At 38.7% G+C, this 23,527-nt stretch overlaps 2 protein-coding genes across 3 annotated transcripts in view; one reads left to right on the plus strand and one right to left on the minus strand.

Annotated features, from left to right (window-relative positions):
• The first annotated feature begins 1,317 nt into the window (after positions 1–1,317).
• SGO1 (shugoshin 1) lies at positions 1,318–6,910 on the plus strand. Of its 2 annotated transcripts, none has more exons than XM_072854000.1 (9): positions 1,318–1,453; positions 2,036–2,178; positions 2,257–2,453; positions 2,810–2,914; positions 3,384–3,448; positions 3,609–3,760; positions 4,342–5,196; positions 5,709–5,880; positions 6,115–6,910. In XM_072854000.1, exons 2-9 carry the CDS (start codon positions 2,043–2,045, stop codon positions 6,254–6,256), a joined length of 1,824 nt encoding a protein of 607 aa, XP_072710101.1. In that variant the 5' UTR covers positions 1,318–1,453; positions 2,036–2,042; the 3' UTR covers positions 6,257–6,910. The 2 variants fall into 2 exon arrangements, with proteins under 2 accessions (XP_072710101.1, XP_072710100.1); XM_072853999.1 differs by having other exon boundaries at positions 1,330–1,626; positions 6,115–6,909.
• Positions 6,911–8,827: 1,917 nt separating this feature from the next.
• Positions 8,828–23,527, minus strand: part of KAT2B (lysine acetyltransferase 2B) — a 45,979-nt gene continuing 31,279 nt past the window's right edge. Inside the window, exons 12-18 of the mRNA XM_072854001.1 lie at positions 20,174–20,284; positions 18,444–18,587; positions 14,837–14,951; positions 14,050–14,086; positions 13,658–13,721; positions 13,476–13,560; positions 8,828–10,374 (exon numbers count right to left, since the gene is read on the minus strand). Coding sequence (XP_072710102.1) covers positions 10,181–10,374; positions 13,476–13,560; positions 13,658–13,721; positions 14,050–14,086; positions 14,837–14,951; positions 18,444–18,587; positions 20,174–20,284 — 750 coding nt within the window. The 3' untranslated portion in view covers positions 8,828–10,180. The remainder of the gene's footprint in view (positions 10,375–13,475; positions 13,561–13,657; positions 13,722–14,049; positions 14,087–14,836; positions 14,952–18,443; positions 18,588–20,173; positions 20,285–23,527) is intronic.

Raw genomic sequence — 23,527 nt, forward strand, 5'->3', positions numbered from 1 at the left:
CTGTCAGGAAATGCAACCCCAACTTTATCAGTATCTATTGATGAAGTGACTAAGTTAAATGATATTTATTTACACTACTGTAAAAACTACACAGATGAGGCCAGCTATTCTGAGCCGGAGAAACAAAAAATATATAATCTTCCAAGGAGTGGGAAAAGATAAATGCATGCGTGTCATGGACTATGGTTTCTGTTATGATCTATGAGAATTTTTCAAGTTTGAAATCAGCTTGCCACACCACATCCAAGCTGTAATGAATAAAATCAAGTAGGCAGGAGTAGCTGTTAGAAAAGAAAAAATGTAGTAGCTACGAAATGCTAATTTCTCAGATACAAGAATACCATTTATTCTACTGTGAATATCGCTTAGCTGATTTTTTTTTTCTTCTCCCATCATAAAGCAGTGTTTAATCAAAGTTCAGCACTCCATGTTCAATATGCATAGATATTAGCATATACTAATCAGTTACAGTTGTTACAAAAATGACATAGTCAAAGAAAAGGCCCATGGAGTGGTCGGCAGGTGAACAGTGGCCTCAAGCCTGGCACTCCCCGGGGAGGCTTCCCTCACAGCCAGGCCGTGAGCCCAACCTCAGACGCGCCTGTCCTACACTTCACAGCCTGGCCGTGCATAAACCTCACAGACGCAGCTGCCGTCATCTTATCGATGGGATTTTGAAACAGTTTCTTTCATAAAATACGTGTTTGAAAATAGGCTTAACTCTGCAGCTTTTACAGTATTTTCATTTCAAGCTGCAACAGCCGGGGTTAAGAGCACTCCACAAGAAGGGTGGTCCAGAAAGAGTGGGAAAGACTCATCTTGCTATTACTGTGACAAGCAATCGCTGCAAGTAAAATATCTAACACTAATGATTTTTATCTCCTAGTTTTGGTGTTTAAACAGCTGTTGTTCTGCCTCTACGTCTTTCCACTATGGCAGCTGAGGTGGTGCAGGTGAACGCAGGACCCAGAGCGCGGGTCCGGCCGGGGGAGCAGCTGCCGGGGGAGCAGCGGCGAGGCCAAGCGGGCGTCAGCCCTGAGCCCGTCTCCAGCCAGCGTCCCGGGGCGGGGGATGGCAGCCTCGGGGCGGCCCGAGGGACCGCCACCGGCCACAGCGGCCTCCAGGCAGCCAGACCGGGTGCGCCGGGTACAGCCGCCTCCCATGCCTGCCGCCGGGCGGCCTGAGGCGAGCCTGGGCCGTGCTCGCGCTTGGGGGGGTGGAGCCTCCCCTGCCGCTCCGAGGGGCGGGGCCAGGCTCGAGGCCCGGATGAGCGCGGCGGCCGTGCTGTGACGCCACGCGCCGCTCCCACCAATGGGAGGGCGAGGCGGCGGTTTTTGAACGTCGGGGAGCGGTGCTAACCGTTCGGCCGTGCGCGGGGACGTCCTGCCGCCCCCGAGGCCGTCCTGCCGCCCCCGAGGCCGAGCGCGCGGGCAGCGGTTGCTGCCGTTGTCAGGCAAGCCGGGGAGCTGCGGGGCACGCCAGGCGAGAGCCGGCGGCGGCGGCTGCTGCTGGTGGTGGGCTAACGGCCGCTGGGGGCGGCCGGGGCGGTATCGCCTCTGCCTGGGGCTCGGGCAGCCGCCGCCGTGCGTGGGACGTGCCCGGCGGTGTATACGTCTTTCTGAGGAGGTACGGCTGGTCGGTGGGTGGGTGTCATGAGGGTCTTCCTTCAGTGTTAGAGGAGCCGGGGGCCCGCTTCTGACGCCTCGGGGAATCCCCCCACACCCGCACGCACACTGCTCATCGTACCGCCGCGATGCGGGGTGTTTAGAGGCCTCGGCCTTGTCCTCGCCGCGGACGCCGTGCGTTTTGCAGTTCAGATAACCGGCAGTAGTGACAGTAGCCGTGCTGCAAAAATTGTTTTGAAAACAGCCATAGCTGTGTGTCTTTTCGTATTTGTGGGTCTCTTCTATGTGCATAAGTGCAGCTTAAAAATACCATAAGCTTTACTCTTGTTTCTTTGTTCCTTTTCTTTTGGCATTGGGAAGCATTGTGCAACACCAGCTTAATGAGTTCTTCACTGTTTATATTTCTAAAGGTAGAAGATGGCTGACCATTTGAAAAAGCCCTTCAAAGACAGTCTGGCTGATATAAAAGAACGAATGAAAGAGAAAAGAAATCAGAAATGGATGAGGTTGGGTAAAATTAGCCAGATCTCTGCTGTAAAGTGCAAAATAGCAAGTAAGATGCTAAAATATCTTAATAGTTTTAATAATTTTTTTTTTAAACCAAGTTGAAATACTCACTGTTCTGTTGTAGCCAACAGCTCCATGCAAATGAAGAGCATCCAAGCAAACAACAGAGCTCTAGCTCAGGCTTTGCAAGAAGAAAAGCTCAAACTGAGGGATGCCCAGGCTACCATTCTTCATTTAAGCAAAGAGTATCAAGATCTGAAGGTTCAGATGTTTGACTTGCAAAGAAATCTTAATTTCAAGCAAGCACAAGGACTTGTTGAGGTATTTTTAATAATAACTATGGTTTAGTGAAGCTGAACATCAGAATCTGCACTAATCCACTGATATCTTTATGACCTTAAATGTTTCATAAAAAAAATAACTTGATATATAGAACAATTTTTTTGTATTTTCACCTAATCTGGTCATTAACTAAATACTTTTTTTTTCTGCCTACTCTTTCTTCTTTAATTAAAATCTGTCTTCTGTGAATTTTATTTTTTTATCACATTGAATGTGCCTGACACAGGTATCTTCAGGATTTAGTCACCTCATAATACCGATAAGAAGCTATTACATTGGTAGTTGATACTAGAGTATGACAGTAACAGTGTTATTTTCCTTCTTTTGTCCATTAGAATCGACTGTCAGCCTTGAATGAGATCATTTCAAAAGTTTCTCAGAATTTACTGGACTCAATTGACCTCCTTAGCCCAGCAAAGAATTTGTGTTCCATAGGTGTAGTAAGTACCTTTTCTGCTTGAGGGGCAGGATTTCTGTTAATTCTTCCCCTTAGTCCTTCCAGCATAGATGCATGTATTTTTTGAGATTTGAACCTTTGTTTGGAAGTATGACTAGTCCCATAGTTCCCAGTATGACATGGGGTCCACACTGGGGGTGTGTAGTAGGTTGTTAGTGGGACTGAAGCTCTGCTATGAGGTGGTAGGGGCATCCTGCTTTTCTATGGTTTTGTGCCTTGCTCTGGGTACCATCTTTACAGTTCCTTTCCCTGTCCACTACCTGTATGATTGGGCTGATGATGAATGTGCTGACTTGCAAGAGCTGAGTATTTGAGATCCCACAGCACTTTGTGTTAGCCAGCCAAAAAGAAAGAGTCAAGGGCTTCTTTGGCCTTGGGTGTTGTCTAAAATTTGTATATGGTACAAGCTTGTTTCAGCTATTTAGTCACAGTAAGATTTATTTTGTTGACAGAATCAGAGTGTGCTTTCTTCAGCTCTTGAAAATAGTTCCAGTGTCATAGGACAAATACATTCAGTGTAAGTATCTTGTATTAATACCTATTTATAGTTGAAAATTCTGTTACAGTAAGCTTAATTTTCTGACTGGAAAAAGGGAAGAAATCCAATGTAATGAAGTAGTTCATTTTCATAGAATATATTGCTATTCAGTAAATACTACTTCTGGTATTTTCTCTAGAGGACCTCAACGGTGTGCTGATGGAGATGATCAAGTACTTCCAAATGGGATGGAGGCTGATAGTGATAGAAATGAGCCGGTTCATTCTGTGTCAGAGATCTGTGAGGAATCTGACTATGCCATTTCCTTAATCAAAATAGTTCCAGACAAAGGTAACTAAATCAACATATTAGACATTGCTCTATTCTGAATCAGGAAAAAAAAGTGTGAGTGTAAGTTTAAAATGTAATTACTGCTTTTGAAGTCAAGTAGTTTTCCACTTATTATCATAAAGGTTAGATATTAGTGTTGGCAGCTGGTAAAATTTTGAATGAAGATGCCTAGCAAAATGGGGGAGGGATTTGAAAATGCTTTGTCTTCTATATACCTGCAATCTAATTTTATTGTCTACCAAACAGTTCAACAGAGTAAAGTCATCTTTAGTCATGCATTATCATTTATGAAATCAACAATTGTTAACAAAGCTAAATAGTCAGAAAAATAAATGACCCGTAGGTAACTTTTCTAAACAGAACAGTTTAGAGGAAAATCCTAATGTAGTATACTTAACTGCTTTCTGTCTGGAAGCTGTATTAAACAGAGCTTATCTTGATTGCCAAAATACTGGTTTATACAAATCTGTGGAGAAAATTCTAAGAATAGTCTTAATTTTTGACAGGTTCAGAATTTGCACAAAGCCTTAACAGGTCGTTACTATTTAGCTTTAATATGACTTTTTCTCTTCAATTGCAAGGGTTAACACCTGATTTTCATCTGGACAACATAGGGTCAGAGCTGGAAAACCTTTCTTCAAGTAGAAAGGATGGATTTGGTAATGTGTTACCAAAAAGTGTGTCCACCAGGCGTCGCTACTCAAAGATGAGAAATCAGGATGAACTTTGCACTGGTGTCTTGGACCATTCAGAACCATCTGATTCAACAAAAGAGCTTTCTAAACAGGATGAAATTAGACTTGAGGAAAGTCTAGAGAAGGGTACTGTAGAAAACATAAATTCAGGTATTTCTCAGCTGAATGAAAGCAAGCTAGGTTCAGAGCTGGTGTTGAGGAGGATAGATTCTGAAACTGCACGGTTCAACTTAAACAATAACACTGATCTTAAACTACGTGAATGTAAAAGCAGAGAAGACTCTCAAGTAAGGAAAGAGAAGCATCGGAAGGGAAAACTGGAATGGCCGAGAAATACTTCCGGACAAAGACCAAAAAAAAGACAGGGTAAAGAGGCTTCCAAAGAAAAGTTGGATTTTTTGGGTGGCTCCAGTGATGCTTATGACTTTCATTTTGAAGAGAGTGTCCATGTTACACCTTTTCGACAAAATAAGGTGAATGACACTGATACAGGTGTGGATGACAAAGAAGACTTATCTGAAACTAATACTATCGAGTCGAGTGATATTGAAGAAGATTCAGATGATAGTCTCTATGAGCCTTACAAGAGTAAACCAAAAAAAAGGAAAAGTTCTGTGGACAAGAAAGATACATTGCCAGTCCATGCAAGGCCAAGGTCTAAAAGACGTTTGGCACAGTGTGAGCAGAAACTCCATAATGAAAAAGAGATCGACAGCAACAAATCAAGTGACAAGTCTATTGGTAAGTGTAGAAAGTGTTCTGTAATTGGTTTTGTTTCCTTGAGAGATTAACATTGTTTAAGGGATTTAGGCTTTTTTATTTTTTAAATAAATACAAACAGAATAATGTTATAAAAATAATTAGATTAATTCTTCTGTCTGCCTTATTTTCTTTTCCTCAGCAGAAATTGGAATTAAAGATAAGTTTTGTTTAAGAAATTGGTCAACAATGAATTAATACTGTATTTTGGATGTGTTTAATGGTGTATTTAAAGCTGAGGAAAAAGAGGAGAACACAAGTGTAAATTGAGAGAGAAGTGGAATAACAAATCACACTTTGCCTGGCACTGCTTAGTGTTAATTTATTTTTCCAAATTAAAATCCTGAATATTTGTTGATCCTCTTATGTATTCTTAAGTGGAAAGATGAAGATAAGAGTTATAGCTGAGTTACTTCACATCTAGTATGTTCATTGACATTCTCTTTTAAGCTAGCTTGCCTGAATTGTCTTAAGCATGCCTGACTTCTTCTCAGGGCAGCCTTCTGAGCCATCTCGTGGTCATCTTTGTGATGTTACCAATACCACTTCATTGCTCCCCAGCACTGGGAACACAGCTATTGTCCCAGAAGGTGAAAGACCACGATCTCCAAAACGCAAGCGAAGCTGTACTCTTACTGTGAACTATAAAGAACCAAGTATTGCAGGGTAGGTGTCTTACTAGTTTGATATAAAGTTCATGATATTCCATCAAATGGAGGATTTGAGGGGATTATTTAAATATTGGAAATAAGTTCTTAACAAAACATTCAAAGAGAGGTCTGGTAGTAATATGAAATAGTAATACAAAATAGTTTGTGTGAAATTGAACTTACTAGCTGAAAGTTAATGTTTTAAGTGACGTGGGGAACAAAACTCAATTTTTCCTTTTTTTCCAAACAGGAAACTCAGGAGAGGAGATCCATTTACAGATACAAATTTTCTGAATTCTCCAATTTTCAAGCAGAAAAAAGATGCTAAATGCCATTCTCTTAAGAATAAATCTCTGTCAAAATACAATGAGAAATTTGTTGGTTGTCATTGAGATATCCAGTCATGATAGCAAAACCATGCTTGCTCCATGAAAAAAGGAAATCTTTCCTCCAGGAAATTGCACAAATATGCAATTATTTGTGTCTAATATTAAGGATTATAAAATTAAAGAGGTTTTGGTTTTAATCCACTGACTTGTTTTTAATGATATGGAAGACACAAGGCTACTTTTATAATAACTAAGGTGATTCCATTCAAACTCTTTTGAGAGGAGACATCCCTACATCATGGATCTGTGAGTATATTGGAAATACCTGATGGAAAAGATGGTGAATGTAACTTTATGACTTATACCCTGCTTGATCTCTCAGTGGTTGGCAAAGGTGTACTTCAGGCACTTAAGATCAAATGGCTGTGTGGTGGCTTTTTCTTTTAATAACAATGTTTGTACAGATCTTGTTTATGTAACAGTTGTAGTTTCATATTGAAGCTCCTAATAAACATTGTAGTGTTCGGAAACAGCTCAGAACTGGTTGGTGTTCTTTTAGCACAGTTTGCATATTTGCTGTAAGGGTAGCAATGTCAGCAGTAGGCACACTGCAAGTCAGTGTACTCCCTCCCCATCTTATATGGCATAAGCATTGTTTAGAAGCAAGATTGCCAGTTGTGATTTTGTGTAGCTGGAGCTCTCAAAAGTAGCAATTTAGGGTTGGTTGGTACTGCTATGAATGCAATTAAATTGGCTTTGTTCCTATCTGGTTATCTGTGAAGGTTGCTGAAGAGTGCTCTGCTTTGGAGTGTAAAGTAAACTGCTATTATGGGACTTCATAATAATTTTGGCCCTGCTTTGCCAAGTGCCTTTACCACAAGAAAATCTACCACATCTGAACTGGTACCATAATAGGCAGTATGCTAAAAGGATGCTGTTATAAACTGTCTGGCAAGATTTCAAGGTTGCAGAGCACTCAAACTAGCTTTTCTTTGCTTGAGAGTATTAATGGATACATGAATACAAAGAGGAAAGCTGCATTCAAAATAAATAATAGGAAAGCACAAAAATACAGGTTCTTCATTTGTCTTGCAAGAGTGCCTGTCTCACCTGTCCCACTTCAATAGGTGTAAGATCTCTCCCTTTCTGTAATAAAAATGTATAGTGTTAATTACTTGTTTACTGCTATACAGTAAACTCTCAACAGTGATAATAAAAGCTGCAGCTACTGAGTGTTTGAAAATATTTGTTTACAACACAGCCTTTGGATGTTAGAACTGAAACTTAACCTTCCATTTGTATGCTAAAATTCTAGCTCTGGGTGTTACCATCTTCATTCAGAATCTCTTCAGTACTACAGGAACTTAAGCAGAATGATTTAACTTCAGGTGTTCTGTTCTTTCAGCAAACAAACAGCTGTTACAGATTTATCAGGGACAAAAAGAACAACATGATAGCAGGTGTGATGGGTCTGGGGTTTTTTTTTTGATTGAGTAAGCTTGAAGAATTGCTGCAGTTCCATCACAACTGCAGGAAGGAGTCTGAGCCTACCTCACCTAATCCCAATTGATATTCCTAGAAGTGTCCAGGAAAATGGGTAAGCCTCTTTTGACCACAACTTGTTACCCTCTGAACAGTACACTTCCATGTGATGGGGCACAGGACTAAATCTTAGGGGGGAACTATAAATCTCTTGATACTCTCTAATTGTCTGTCAGGTATTGGACAGGTAGTGTTTATGGTATGCAAAATAAGTACCATCTGAGTAACATGGTGATAGTAGGTAAGTACAAGCTCAACATGGACTGTAGCTTGCTCCTATGTATACTGTGTCTTGTGAATAAAGGACTCTAGTAGACAAAAATGAGAAAACAGCATGAGTATGCTTTGAGGTGAAAAATCAAAACTTTTGGACTGCTAACTCAAAGAATTGTTTGAGATGTTGAGGAGACAGGAGTCACAGCACTGCAGCTCAGTTAGTATGGAGCTGGGAATGCTACTTGGCATAGTCACAGCTTTCCATACTGAATTAGCACACCATCCTCCCACTGAACTTGAGGTTTTTTTGCAGATTTTCTAGTGTACCTGGAAGATGAACTGACTGCACTCTTGTAGATTCACTGTGCTCAGTTGTGAAATTGCTTCACTGTGTGTATTTGTAGTGCAAGAACTAATTAATAAAAAAGACCAAAATAAGTAGGGTTTTGTCCATATATAATTTAAAACTATTCTGTACCAGTACAATATATTAATTTTACAAATGTAAAGTTCATCAGCTGTTAAAGCATTTGCAAAACCACATATCCTACCATAACTTTATTGCACAGTATCTATGAAAATATTAATTCTTAAATTAGAAAACAAATGTTTCAATATAGAAGAGACAATCTGATTGAAAGACAATAAGAAAATCTACTCTGAAAATAACAATTTCACAGGATACCAAGCTTAACAGGTGCAATCTGTAGGCCCAATCTACAAAACAGGATTATAGCATCCAGTACTGGCTATTAAAAAAAATACTCACTGTACCTTTGTTATAGATTCAAATGTAGGTCAGACTAATCTCATACAAAACACTATGGCAAGTCTAGTGTTAACATTTTGAATACCTTGTGTACCACACTTACTACTTCCAGGTAGTTCCTGACATCTACTTGCTGAATTGACTTGGGATTTAACATTGCACAGGCATTTTGCAGGAATATATTCTTTGACACAGCACAGGATTGGGGGTTTTTCAGTCTTATAACTATTGAATTTTACCAGTGTAACATCTGTAAATATAAAACACCAAGAATGAAAGTTAAATCTGTTTTTCACAAAAGCAATTATAATTTACAGTTACAAACTCTAATTAGAAAATGTCAAGTGACAACTTTTTGGCCTGTACTGATCTCCATTAGGAAGTTAGGTGTACCTCTTAAATGTAGTGTAAGCAGCAAAATATATATATATTATAAGTGCTCAATTTGAAGATATACTAACATAAGTTGTAAAATGTTAATATGTTCCTGGGTCTAAATAATCACAGTTAATAAGCATTTACAATAAAGCTTGGTAGAAAATCCAGTTTACCACAGAGCCAAATATGTAAGCTAGAAGCTGTCATATGTTGACTTCTTTTGTGTACAATAGTCTTAAGTCTGCAAATAATCTAAAGAATTTATCAGTGAGGAGTAGTAAATAGGGTAGATCATGAAGTGCATCAAAACCTTAACTCTACTAAGCCAATTGAAATTGTCTAATATATGCAAATCAGGTTCTCTGAAGTTATTTTGGGTACTTATGTCCTGCATAAGCCAAGTCACTATGACATTACACATCCAGCCAGATTTATTTTTTTTTAAATAGTGGTTATGAGATTACAATTTGCAGGTAAAATATTTATCAAAACCCAAAATGAATAGAAAAACTTGCATCTATCAAAGGTTACAGGCAGTCCTTTTTCAGAACTGGCTGCTCTTCTCTTACAGCTTCTCAACCAGCTGAGTGTTTCTTTTAAAAAATAATATAAAAAGATTCTACAAAGAAACAAGTGTTTTACAACCCCCCCAACTGTTGTTTACCCTTACTGTTTTCTTTTTTACTGGAAAAAAAATACTAAAACTTTATCAAATAGGTACTGCATTAGGTAAGCTATAACATCTGTTGTCTGGGAAATTTCTTCATGTTCCCAAACATGTGCAACTTCCCACCTTTTGTGGGGTTTCTGAGGCTGTAGCTGATAAACTTACTCATTATGAACATACGGTAATGGGCACACAAAAGAAATATTCTGTAATTAAATACATTATAAAGCATTTTAATAAAATAATTTTTGTAACTTCAGTATAATACATGTTTGTAAAACTAAAAGGGTTTTTAAAAGTGCTAAGTATTAAACAGAAGTTTCTTGAAACCTTAAAGTCCCACAACTCAGATATATAACGGCTTCCCCTGCCCATGAAGTAGGCACACTGATTGGTTGTAAAAAAGACAGTGGTGTCACTTGTCAATTAATCCAGCTTCTTTAATTTTTGTGTAGAAGAATTTCTCCAGTATATTGGCACATTTGTAGTATTCACTCTCGGGGGGGTTGTACTCTCTGCAATTTGTAAAGACTCGCTGCAAGTCTGCCATGAATAATTTCTTAGACACGTAGTACCTATTCTTGAGTCGCTCACTCATTGTTTTGAGATCTGTACAGGAGAAAAATAGATTAACAGCGTTTGATTCAAATACTTTTTGTACGCAATATCCCTTTAGACTGATTTGCCATTTAACATGAACTGGCAAAGCTAGGATTTGGAATTCCTAATTGCCTTCATCTAAGGTGCGATCCCTTTTTTAGCTTCAATAGCAAGTGAGTCCCTGAACTAAGCAGTATTTCACTGTAAGAATGATTTTGTGTAGAGTTTATTTTTTCTTCTTTAAAAGATTAAAGCATTGTTCTTTTGTGTTCTCATACTTCTCTGAGCTTTCAGTGGGTACTAGGTGTCCCTAATGCTCCTCTAACTGCTCTGTGAGGCAAAGCTGTTGTCAGCTCTGCTGGAGGAGACCTTAGAAGTGTATAAGGAAAGAATTCAAACATCACACAACATGTATGTTAACCTAAAATCCTCAATTCTATGTGAACACAGCTGAGAAGAGACATCCGTCTATTCTGCAAGTGGTACTTGCAGCTTTGAAAAAAAGATTAAATGTTCCACACTCTATGTATATTTTAATTACATCTTCAAAGTTCATAGTTATGTATCCCTTTTTAAGAGTCTTGTGAGAACAGATCTCTCCTGCTTTCAATGCATCATACAAAACCTTTACTTACAGAACGTTCTTTAAGAAATGTTTTCCTTTATACTAAAATCAGTCATCCATAAAATACACAAATCATCTCCATGTTCTCCACACAGTCAGTTTCCCAGTAATTCTTATCAGGCATTTTAAAATTTTGTCTACATTACAAGTGTTCTAGGAGTGACTACAGGAATAGAAGTAGTGGCAGGTGTGCTGGATGCCTTGGCTTTTCTCACCTCAGGTGCTCTAAGAACTATTTTTTTAACAATGCTTGAGCCAGGCTTCAGCAGCACCTTTGTGAAACCATAACAGAAACAGCTGAAAAGGAGAAGACCTATTGCCAACAAGTATTGCAAAGAAAGCAGAGACCAAAGACCTCCAATGCAAAGGAATTAAACCTTAAAACTTAAGATTTAAAAATATGGTTGTGGGTATTTTTGTTTTGGTTTTGTGGGGTTGTTTTGTTTTGCTTTAAGGGAGATTTGACTTTGGTAAAATAGAGAAAAACCCTGTCAAATTGACAAGAGGGGATTATTTAAGAAAAATTTGATGGATGCTCTCGAGTACCTCTTCCAATTATATATAACTTGCCATTCACTAGTGCCGCACAGTATTTTGCAAAAGCAAAGGCCCATTCAGCTCTCATTAAGTCTGAAATTTAGGTGCCTACATCGAAACTAGATATCCATGGTCTAATTATAGTATCCAGCTGAGAAGGCTGTTTAGCTCACCCTAAAGCAAACATTGCCTGGCTGGTCAGTTAAACTGTTCTCCTCTAACTACAGTGAAAGTTTGGCTCCACCTGTCACTCGGCCATACAGCTTTTATTGCAGATGAAAAAGAAAAAAAACAAGCAGTATTCCTTGAAAATAAGCAGCTGAAAGAGCATTTAAAACAGGGGGAAAAGTGTTTATACATGAGAACTGACCTTAGGAGGCAGCCAAAAAAACCTACAGCCATACCTCCCAAATATAGTACAATTTAGTCTGTATGCAAACGTAAAGACAAATGTTATATCTTGTATGTGATAGCATAAGAAAAGACAATGCTGTTTCTTTTTAATTGTAATGATGCCTGAGCGATTTTTCGTATCAGCATGATGACAGTAAGAGCAGAAAGCAAGCAGAAGTTGATCATGAATCAAAACGCGGGTTAGTCGTGCTGGGTTCCTTAGCTGAAAAAACAAAGCTAAACTACACCAAAGATCTCAGCTTAATCCTAAAATGAGAGCTGCTGCCCCCACCTCCAATGTAATACACCTGAATAAGGAAAGGATAGGCAACATTACTACTTTGGGTTTGCCAACCCAGGTAGTGAGTTCTTGTAACCACTGTTCAGATTAGAGAGCCATCTAGATCTAGCCTCTGCTCAGAAAAGCAGACGGAGAAAACTGCCACAGGAGGGTGTCAACATTCTTTTTCTTCATTGTTAGAAAATACATTTGTGTCAGGGATACAGGAAGCCAGCTGCTGTTTTATAAGGTACACATATATTTGCTATTTGAAAATAAGAAGTTGAATATAAAAAATCATTAAGCCAAATTGGTATACACAGGCTAGGAGCTTATGCAAAGCAACATGAACAAACACTTTCGTTCTCTGAGAAACTGATTGATAGTACCCTGCAATGAACTTGTATTTCATTCTCTAATAACATTAAAAGGTACAGAAACTGTAATCAGAAAGATGGAGGTGAGTATTGCATAAACAATGAAGGAGGAGCAGGATTCAATTTTAAATCTGCTGCAATACAAATCAAAGCAAGCATCCGTTTAGAACAGCACTGAATCATCATTGAAATTGTATGACCCAGCAGTGAAAAGCAAAGAAAAACATTATGAGCAGTTGTGTACTTCCCCTTGTAAGTAATCCTGCATAAACAATAGCTGCAGGATTTAAAAATAAAAATAAATAAATAAATAAAAACACCTCGGACAACTTTGGCAGATCTAAAATACAAAGATAGAAGTTATCTTACAATCAGTTGCATGAAGCATTTTCCTAAACTTAAATCGGAGCAAACTGTTAAGACTTAATTAGAAAACCCTGGTACTTTTGAAAAGGGTTCTCTATGTGATTTAGAAAGCTTAAATCTGTTTTTAAAAGCAATTCAAATGCTCAGGTGTTCCTGAAAGTTTGCCTTGAGATTTTTTAACACACCAGTAGGATCTGCAATGACCAGTTACCACACACAAGAACATATTCGTACAACTCACATAAACAAGCTCAGTCCCGCAAGTTTCTAGCTGACTGCACCATCTAAGAGTTTGCTAGGGCTCTCTAGGGCATACTAAGATCTCACATGTATACACTATGGATGCTTCACAAAGGTCATAAAGCAGTCATGAATTTCAAATGACAGCATCGTACTCTTGGCACTTCAGAGCTGCAAGCTATTCAGCTGCAAGTAATATATATCTTTTAACAATCAGATTACAATTTATCTGCTATGTCTCCAGCTACAAAGATTTTTAAACTCTATACTTAAAAAATGTTAATGGCATTACCCATGGGAAACCTTATAACTTCATAATATCCAGGAGCTTCTGTTCTCTTCACAGGTTCCATGAAGGGCCAAGCGCTTTGATGGCTCTTTGGTAAAGAAAAAAGTAAGGTATCTAATATGGCAACTCTATATTGGAAATCATTTAAAAATCTTTACAGAAGGTAAACTAGAACTAGCACTCACCTTCACCTGCTGCAGGATGGTTTTTAACGTGCTGTAAAGTTGATCTGGATCCTTGGGCTCCTTACTTGAAAGAAAATATGAAAATAAAAAGATTAGCTTGAATCCCTTATCTTCATTCCTATGACATGCATATTACCTAAAAGCAACTCTAAAGTTTCAAGCATTTTATGGAAGAAATAAAATAAAAACAAAACCAAAAAAAACCACACAACCCCCCCCCAAAAAACCAACCAACCAAAAAAAACAAAACAAACCCACTTAAGAACTCATCCCTTGCAGATTATTTATCTGTTTTCCAATGGATGGAAGGAAATATCAAATGACATTGTTTAAAGACTTTTCTCAAAGGAACCTCCAAACGGCTTCATCATTTCACTTCGTGCAGCACTTACCCTCTTTCTTTTCCGCTTGGTTTCCAGCCAGTCTCTCCTGTACATCAACAACACGAGAGATTACATGGGAACTACAGTAGGTCAAAACATTAACTGAGTTATTGCAACTCTAAAAAGATAAGCCATTTCAGCAATGCTGCAGTAAAATGGGTTTGTTTCAATAAAAGCTACTCCTAATAAATAACACAACCATCTAGCCTATAGCCCCATTCAATTTCCTACATGCCTCTTCCTCTAGACTGCTGAAAAGATTCTAAAATATTCTCACAAGAAACACACACTTTTTTCAATAATACATATTTTACCACAACCTCTGTAAAGAGTAATGATGTCAGTTATCCAGTTTGATTCCCTAGGGACAGAGAATAAATTGCAGAAAAGCACAGTTGAAAAAAATCCCCCAAAAGATGATACCTAAATGTTCTAATTCTGTTTTGTCCTGTAAGTCCATCTTTAGCACAGAAGACATCCTTGTACAGAAGTGCAGTGCGTAACAGTGGTGCCAAAGGGAAATTGCTGACTACACTGAGATACAAATCAAAGAGGGATCACATATAATAAAATTACACACAAGTACATAAAAGAGCATCAGCCTGGGATGCCTTGGGGAAGTCTTGAAGACAGCAATTGTACTGGAAACACAACAACCTTCATAGAAATCAAATAAACAGACCAAAACAATTACATTTTAATCAAAAGAAATACATGACTACATTAGTATTTCTAGTCTTGGACCTTTCTTGGCCTGTTATGTTTTTGTTCTACATTAAAAGGGGTTGATACATACTAATTCCAGGAATGCTTTCTATAGGAATCTGCCGTACTCCATCTTTGAAGCAAGAAAGGCCAGGATAAACTTTTCGTATCTGAGCTTGTTTCCTTTCTATGAGCTTTTTAATGATCTGTAATAAAGCAGCAGAGAAAACAAAAAATAATTGATTTGCTCAACAGTAACCCAGAGGATTAATGTAAAACTGTGATGAACAGAAACACTCTCTCTTCCTAATCTTATGGTCCTTATAGATCCCCTGAAGCTGGTAACAGGGGTGAGCTACCTGGCCGAACACTGATTCTGCAGATGAGGCTACCAAGTCTCTCAGCTGCCTATTTAGGCACAATTCGGGAAGAAAAGGAGTCACTGCTTGCTGTATTGATCACAAGCTGCATAGCTCCTGCGAAGGTGGCAGCAGAGGTAAGGAAGGAAATTTCCTGGAAGCTGGTTTGGGAACTGCCTCTAATTCTAACAGCTGGTGCTTCTGCACTGCTTCAGCACAGCCTGGTCAGAAATTTCAAGGCACATATTAAATGCACATATTTCAATGCACTTACATGTTCATATTCCAAAATTTTAGAAATACCTGTTCACTTGGAAGTCTCCGCATAACTGTAGGAGTTGCTTAGATATCAGTCAGAGATACTCTTACCGAAGATTTTCTCTCGAGGAAGTCAGAATGATGCCACTCTTTGGAACCGATATTCTACTCTGCTTGTAAATGCCAGAATAGGCTTTCCCAATTCTGGGGTACACTCTGTTTTGCTTTGCAATCTCATTACCTCAATTCTAAGTAATTTGCTTTGGTGCTCTTGAAACACACTTAGACGCTTAGCTAAGCTTTGTGTGTCCTGAATATGTCACTTTCAAAATGGCCTATTTCATAACTGGGAGTAAACAAATGCGCAGCCATTCAGACCACCACAGTTTGAGAGACTGTTTTCTTTGGAAATAATAAAGATGGACATATTTTTATTTTTTAGGACCTTCACTCCCCCACACATAGTATTTTCTCTCAAAGAAGATGAAAAGAAAAAAATCAGACTTTCAGTAGAGGTTACAAATGTCAAGAGAAATACAGTATATACCACAGCACCATTGCCAGATTCCAGCATACTATACTTTCAAATACTTTCAAACTAATTGTTAAATCCACCTTAAAACCTTCTTATAATTTAGGAACTAGTGGCTCTTCCTGATTAAAATAAGCTGTTCAATCAGTAACACTGATTACTCACAAGTCAGCAGGTCACAAAGATTTGCATAAAGGGATTTTTCATGTTTTTCAGAATGACTGTAAATGAGCTACAAATCAGGCAGTGCAAACTCAGAAATGGTGGTCTGTGACCGGTACCCACTGTCAGGCGACATGGTCTTAGCAGCCATAGGCATATACTCTAATTCTTTAAATAAAAGGTTAGATCCCATGAAAAGCTTCATTTCTAAAAGAACAGGACTAGAAAAGTCTGATGTCCAGTACTGGCCAATACCAGCAGCAAACCAAATCAGTCCATAATCCATACTGTCAACATTCAAAATTCTACTTATGTCCAGGTGTCATCTTCATTGCTTTTGATTTGAGCAGACAAGCGAACATTCTTCATAAAGCTGCAGACTGTGAGGGCTATTTCTAAGTTTCCTTGGAACAGGGAGAATAAAAAGCCTGATCTGTGTTTTGAGTGTCAAACAGGCAATCCTAAGACGCACTTCCAAAGGTATATATATTTATTTTCAGAGAAGATACAACAGCATAGGTCAGTGTACAATAACAGCTTTCTTTCTAATAATGGTAGACATGAGATATCTGGAGGACCAAGGCACTTTATCTCCAAGTGGACTGTCTCCAAGTGCTTTGGAACAATATGGACATCCCACCAAATGAGAGAGTGAAGAATGCAAAATAACATATGCTAATAAAGCAGTCCCAGAGCCAAGATCTTAAAAACCAACTTAAGTTTTTGGAAGTGACATAGAATTACAGAATCACAGAATCGAATAGGTTGGAAAAGACCTTTAAGATCATCGAGTCCAACCATAAACCTAACACTACCAAGACCACCACTATACCATGTCCCTAAGCACCTCATCCAAACGTCTTTTAAATACCTCCAGGGATGGTAACTCAACCACTTCCCTGGGCAGCCTGTTCCAATGCTTGGTAACCCTTTCAGTGAAGGAAAATTTCCTAATATCCAGTCTAAACCTCCCCTGGCACAAGTTCAGGCCATTTCCTCTCGTCCTATCACTCGTTACCTGGGAGAAGAGACCAACCCCCACCTCTCTACAACCTCCTCTCAGGTAGTTGTAGAGAGCAATAAGGTCTCCCCTGAGCCTCCACTTCTCCAGGCTAAACAACCCCAGTTCCCTCAGCCACTCCTCATAAGACTTGTGCTCCAGAGCCTTCACCAGCTTCGTTGCCCTTCTCTGGACACGCTCCAGCACCTCAATGTCTCTCTTGTAGTGGGGGGCCCAAAGCTGAACACAGTATTTGAGATGCGGCCTCACCAGTGCCGAGTACAGGGGCACGATCACTTCCCTCGTCCTGCTGGCCACACTATTTTTGATACAAGCCAGGATGCCATTGGCTTTCTTGGCCACCTGGGCACACTGCTGACATGCTGATGGTTTCAGCCTAGAACTGTATTGCTGTAGTTAAGCATGCCTGAGATGTAACAGCCTACAAGAGACACGTCCACTATCCACCCACCCTGACAACATTCCTTCCCTGAGGGGAAGGTGGTATGTCCAGCAGTAGGCTGGGATCTGAAGAGTAACCCAACCAAGCAGAAATGAAAGGGAAAAAATTACGATCTATGTTGTACGGACATATGAAAACTAAATTTATAGCACTCAGATATTGTCCTTCTTTCTGCAAGTATGGGCCAAATAGTTCTATGGGAAGGAAAATGATTGTTCCATAAAGAAGCATTTTAACAAAATAAAAAGTAATGAGATTTAACCAACCTTGAAAGAACAAATTATCCTTGTAGTTTATGTTTCTTTAAAAGCCCAGGAAGGTATTTTAAAAAACTGGAAAGATCATAATTATTTTGCTAATAAACTGCCTTATTATATGGAATATTATTATGGACTAAATAAAGAACTTCCCACATAAACTCCAAAGAGGGACAGCCTGGAATTTAAGACAGCCCCCCCTTGATTTGTATATTAAAACAGTGGCAGAAAAAATAATCCTCTTTCTTTCAAGTAAAATACAAGACATACTGTACAAACACTCCATTCAAAAGTCACTCTAAGGAACACTACTGTCACTGGGGCGGGGGGGGGGGGGAAGAAAAAATTGACAAAGCTGCAGAACAAATCAATTTCACAAGATTTTGCTTAGTTACCATCTATGACAAAATTTAGCTATGAAATAATCCTCAAAATATCAGTACTTTTCAACACTTCTGTTATCATAAAGTTAGTAAGGTAGAATTTAATGCTTTGACTGCAAAATTATGGCACTGGGTCTTGAAGGAAAGAATTATTCTAACTAATAAAAGTATACATTCCAATGTTTTAAGCACCAAAGCAAAGAAGAGAGCTAACCTGGCACTGACTGAATTGTTTCTAAACATCTGAATAATTATAATGTTCAGTGTTTCAGTTCAGCCTTTACCTCTTTTTGCTTTTTAATGATGACAGAAAATTCCGTGTAGGGGATCCTTGGATTTAATTCACATCCCATTAACGTGGCACCCTCATAATCCTTGATGTAGCCAACATATTTTGCTTTTGGTACTTTAATATCTTTGGAGAAACCCTGAAGAAGAAAAAAACTCAAGTTGTCATGATGCCATTTTCCTTTTACATTTGTTTTAACTGAAAAGCTATGATTTAGAACCAAATTCATCATAATGTTAATATACAGGCAATACAATGGATAGAGCTACAGATCATGGTTCATAGTGTTGCAAACACCTTCTCATGGGAGTCACTTGATACAAGAATAGTTAATTGTTTATTTGTATAGGAAAAGAAGGGAGATAAAGAAATGGAGGAAAAGATTTTTACTGTGGACAAATTTCCTGGATTTTTCCAAAAATTTGCTATTTTAATATTAAAGGATGCCAGTCCTGTAGTCGTTAGTCAAGGAAAGTTGCTGTTGAAGTTGATGAGATGACAGCAATTTTATAGCCAGAAAAAACAATTTTTTTTTTTTTTTTTACTTTTGTATTTCAAGTGAAAAAATAAGGTAACAAATCCTATTAAAAGTTCCAAAGTTATACTACAGTCTTCATACAGTTCAAGACTTAATTGAAAAACAAACCCACAAAAGAATTAACCAAGGCAATAAAAAGCTGTGTAGGACTCTCACTTTGGCTGCATTTTATTCTTCTGTTACAGTGGTATCTATGAAACCTCAGCAAAAATCAGGAACCCAACCAGGACTTCTGCCTCACAATTTACCATCAAAGGCTTCAGACTTACATGGAGACTGAGCACCTTCAAATTGGGGGAAGGACATTTCAGATGTGAAAAGGGTCTGTCGGCACAGATCTGATAGCAGTATCACAAGCCCAGCTTTTATTCATTTTGAATGTGTGAAGAGCAAACTGTATCAGTTTTACATACAGAATCATAGAACAGCTGAGGTTGGAAGGGATGTAAGGAGGTCAACTAGCCCCATATCCCTGCTCAGAGCAGGTCTCATCAGATCTGGTTGCTCAAGGCCATGTCCAGTCTTGAAGACTGCCAAGGACAGAGATGCTACAACCTCTCTGGGCAACATTTTCCAATATTTCACCATGCTCAGGACAGGAAGAAAAAAAAAATTCCTTCTATCTAATTGCAGTTTCCCATGATCCAACTTGTGTCCATTGCCTCTAGTCCTGTTGCTGTACATCTCTGAGAATACTCTGACTCCATCTTCACTTTATCATCTGACCAGATAGTGGACACCTGTTTAATCTATCAAATCTATTTGACAGATTAGACATCACAATCTTTCCTGAACTTGAACCTCATGCTTCAAATCAGGAAGAGCTGTGAGCACAGGTAAGTTCTAGTCTGCCACAGGCATGTCTCGTTCTTCTTCACACTTCTTATAGAATCAGTGAAGGAATGGAATGAATGAAGAAGCAGCCAACCCATATTCAACTGGTTTTTAGACTTGACAAATTATAGGCTATACCATACACCTATATTCAGATCATTCCATCAAAGTAAAATGCATTATAAGCCAGTATCATTACGCAAGATGAACACAGAGCACATTTTGTAGATTAAAAAAATACATATAAAATTGCACTATGCATTTTATCCAACTACTTTGTCACCTCTAGTTGTTTAGTTCATCACTGCTAGATGTTAACTTCTTGCTCCAAGTTATTTCTTACATTGACTTACTTGTTTTTTGAAGTAGCCGATAGCATATTCATCTGCATACGTGAGAAAGTTGAGAATGTTGTGTTTGATGTGGTACTCCTTCAGATGGTTCATTAGGTGAGTCCCATAACCCTGTGTGAAACATATGAGGAAAAAGCCATTACAAAGCCTTTGGGGACGGCACATATTAGAAACTGTGGACCGAGGGTTATTACAGACTGTTTTTCAAAATGCAGTCTTTCCTCTAGATCCTGTTTTAAAGATTTTCTCATAGCTAACTTGGTGAGGCATACTCAAGATCAAACTGTTTTCAGCCTTGTAAGGGTATCTTTGTGACCCAACAGGGAACACAAAATATCACAACTTCTAGTGTCTGATTCACTTTTAATCTAAAAGAGACCAAACCCTAGACTTTCTCTAGGGGTAAAGCATAGCTCTAAAGAGGTACATTGGCCTGGAAGTTGTAATTCAAGGTCCACACATTATTTTTTTCTTTTTAAGTTAGATATCAACTATTAATAGTCACATATTTCACCAATAACAAAACTACATATATTGTAATAAGAGGGCATACTTTCTTAGCCATATCACTTCAAAACTGCAAAGCACTAGGAATATCCTCCTTCTAGAGGAACCCGTTCTGAGACAAGATCTCTGTTTTACTGTGGTTTGTGCACCTGTAGCAGAAACAGCCTCTGCCTCAAAGGATTTATAATCTGAACTTATCATAGGGCATAAAAGGGAACAGTGAAACAGTTATTACCGTAATAAGTAGCAGAAAATTAAGTCCACAATCAAATAAATAGCTATGCCTTTTGACTGCACACAGGAATAATTTCCATTTTCATTCAACCCCAAAGTAAAAAAAAGGTTCCATTTATTCACATTTCCAAGTAAGCTATAGTTTTTCCCTTCTGCTGTGAGATGAAGAAATGTAAAATAGACAGGAAAGCGCATAATAATGTGTTGTTCCTGCATATGTTCCAATTTTAACATCATGGAGACTAATTGGACACTTACTGAAATATACATGGAATCGCTTTGGGTACCCTGTTCTTGAAAACTGGGGAAACTTTTATTTATGTATATAACCCAGAAAAATAAATTAGAAAATATGTACTTCTGATTTAATTCACACAATTTAATAGCCCTAAACATGGAAATAGCCAGATAAAAGCAAGTTCAGTAAGTGCTGAAGCTCAATACAAAATATTTAGTAGTGACACATTTTGTTTAAAATCCTACTAATCTAGGTACAAAATGTGTGCATTAGTCCTTCCTTTCCAGCTAGTGTTTGGAGCATCTGGTATTCAGACCTCATATTCAAAATTAAGACCTCATATGTGTAAAAATAAGTACTTCTGAAATTGAGGAAGCCATTAAAGATGTGTGTTCACTTGTTAAAATGGCACGCATCATGCATGGCATCAAATACAAAGAAGTGGTTTGACAACTGACATGTTAAGTGGTACAGCATTTCTTAGAACTCAGAAGTGCTCAAGACAGTGAAGAGACTTTCTAATTGCAAATTTGAGTTCTCAAATTCTTTGAAGAGGACAAAAACTCTGAACCAAAATTTTTAATGAAAAAGCATACATGAGCTAGCCAAGCTCCTCACTTCTCTTCTCATCAGCAGGGTGAAAGGAACAGCATATAAGAGACTGACATTTTATTTACACCTGAAACTTTGCAATTCATTCCAGTAATTCTAAAGCATCTAATCTCTGACAACAAATGTCAACTTTGCGTCTCAAAGAAATTCCAGCAATTATGATGAGAATTACTTCAAACATTTTCTGCTGACCTATTATTTTTATAACCTTCACAGGATTTATTCATTCTCACAAACACTTGCCAAAGTCTAACAATCCTAACAGGAAACTAAGCCATGTACAAAATTTAAAATAATTTTGTAACATGGGATAAAACTATCTCAAAAACCATCCAACTTTTAAATATCACATATAATGGAAAAAGGTACCCATATTTCTTACTCCAGCCTCAAATTGAATTAAAATAGGAATTTATTTTTCACGAGAATAGGCAGTTTACCCATGTGTGAACATTTAGTTTTTCTCAGTTACCTGCTGGTAGTGGTCACCTTACTCAGATAGGAATGTGGGAAGGCAAATTTTCAGAAATAGTCAACTGATACAGCAAGGCACCCAGAGGGTAACAAGAAATTGTGCGTTATGTGTGCATATGCAACCTAGGAGGCACTCTGATGGGTCAGATTTATTTGTTCTATTCTATTCTGAATGGTTATTCCTAGAGAATCACAACACACCTTTGGCAGCCTAACTTGTGTAGTGCAGTTGGTTGTTTTAGTAGAATGGTGTGCTGGTTTTGGCTGGGGTAGAGTTAATTTTCTTCAGAGTAGCTAGTATGGGGCTATGCTTTGTATTTGTGCTGGAAACAGTGTTGATAACACAGGGATGTTTTTGTTACTGCTGAGCAGTGCTTACACAGAGTCAAGGCCTTTTCTGCCTCTCACCCCACCCCACCAGCGTGTAGGCTGGGGGTGCACAAGAGGCTGGGAGGGGACACAGGCAGGACAGCTGACCCCAGCTGACCAAAGAGATATCCCATACCATATGACATCATGCTCAGCGTATACAGCTGGGGGAAGAAGAAGGAAGGGGGGGACGTTTGGAGTGATGGCGTTTGTCTTCCCAAGTAACCGTTACGCATGATGGAGCCCTGCTTTCCTGGAGATGGCTGAGCACCTGCCTGCCCATTGGAAGTAGCGAATGAATTCCTTGTTTTGCTTTGCTTGTGTGCACGGCTTTTGCTTTATTTATTAAACTGTCTTTATCTCAATGCATGAGTTTTCTCATTTTTACTTTTCTGATTCTCTCCCCCATCCCACCAGGGGGTAGTGAGCAAGCGGCTGTGTGGAGCTTAGTTGCCAGCTGGGGTTAAACCATGGCACATGAAAACACCTTTTATGAATTAGTCAAGCTTAGAATAGACATAACTTAAGCATATTCCATTACTGTTTGCATTTGCTAAAACACTTTGGACACTTTTATGTCAGGCCACTGCTAAGTGCAGGGGAATGTTCCTCTCTAACACCAGAGTTGAATAAAATCAAATATAACCCAAGCACTAACCGTTGTCACAGGCTTTCAATCCCACTGTGTTACCCTTCCACACCCAGAGTTCTTCCCTTCAAAACAGGGCACATAATTTTGCATGTTCAACTGCTACAAACTCTGAATTAACCCACATCTCAGCTCTAACAATTTCAACTGAAAAACATAAAGCTACAGCACCATCTAAAGGCAAAATCCTGAATCAAATGGTCACAGATCTACCTGTAGTCCCTGGGAAAGCAGGAGGAATCCCCTGTATTCATAGTGCTCTATATTCTTT

The sequence above is a fragment of the Ciconia boyciana genome, chromosome 2, assembly GCF_034638445.1.
Source record: "Ciconia boyciana chromosome 2, ASM3463844v1, whole genome shotgun sequence".
Taxonomy (NCBI): domain Eukaryota; kingdom Metazoa; phylum Chordata; class Aves; order Ciconiiformes; family Ciconiidae; genus Ciconia; species Ciconia boyciana.

Bases quoted from the DNA above. Each gene is read 5' to 3' on its own strand.
- SGO1 (XM_072854000.1), top strand. From the start codon at position 2,043: ATGGCTGACCATTTGAAAAAGCCCTTCAAAGACAGTCTGGCTGATATA. The intron at 2,454-2,809 runs GTATTTTTAATA...TTTGTCCATTAG, and splicing joins AAGCACAAGGACTTGTTGAG to AATCGACTGTCAGCCTTGAA. The intron at 5,881-6,114 runs GTAGGTGTCTTA...TTTTCCAAACAG, and splicing joins AAAGAACCAAGTATTGCAGG to GAAACTCAGGAGAGGAGATC.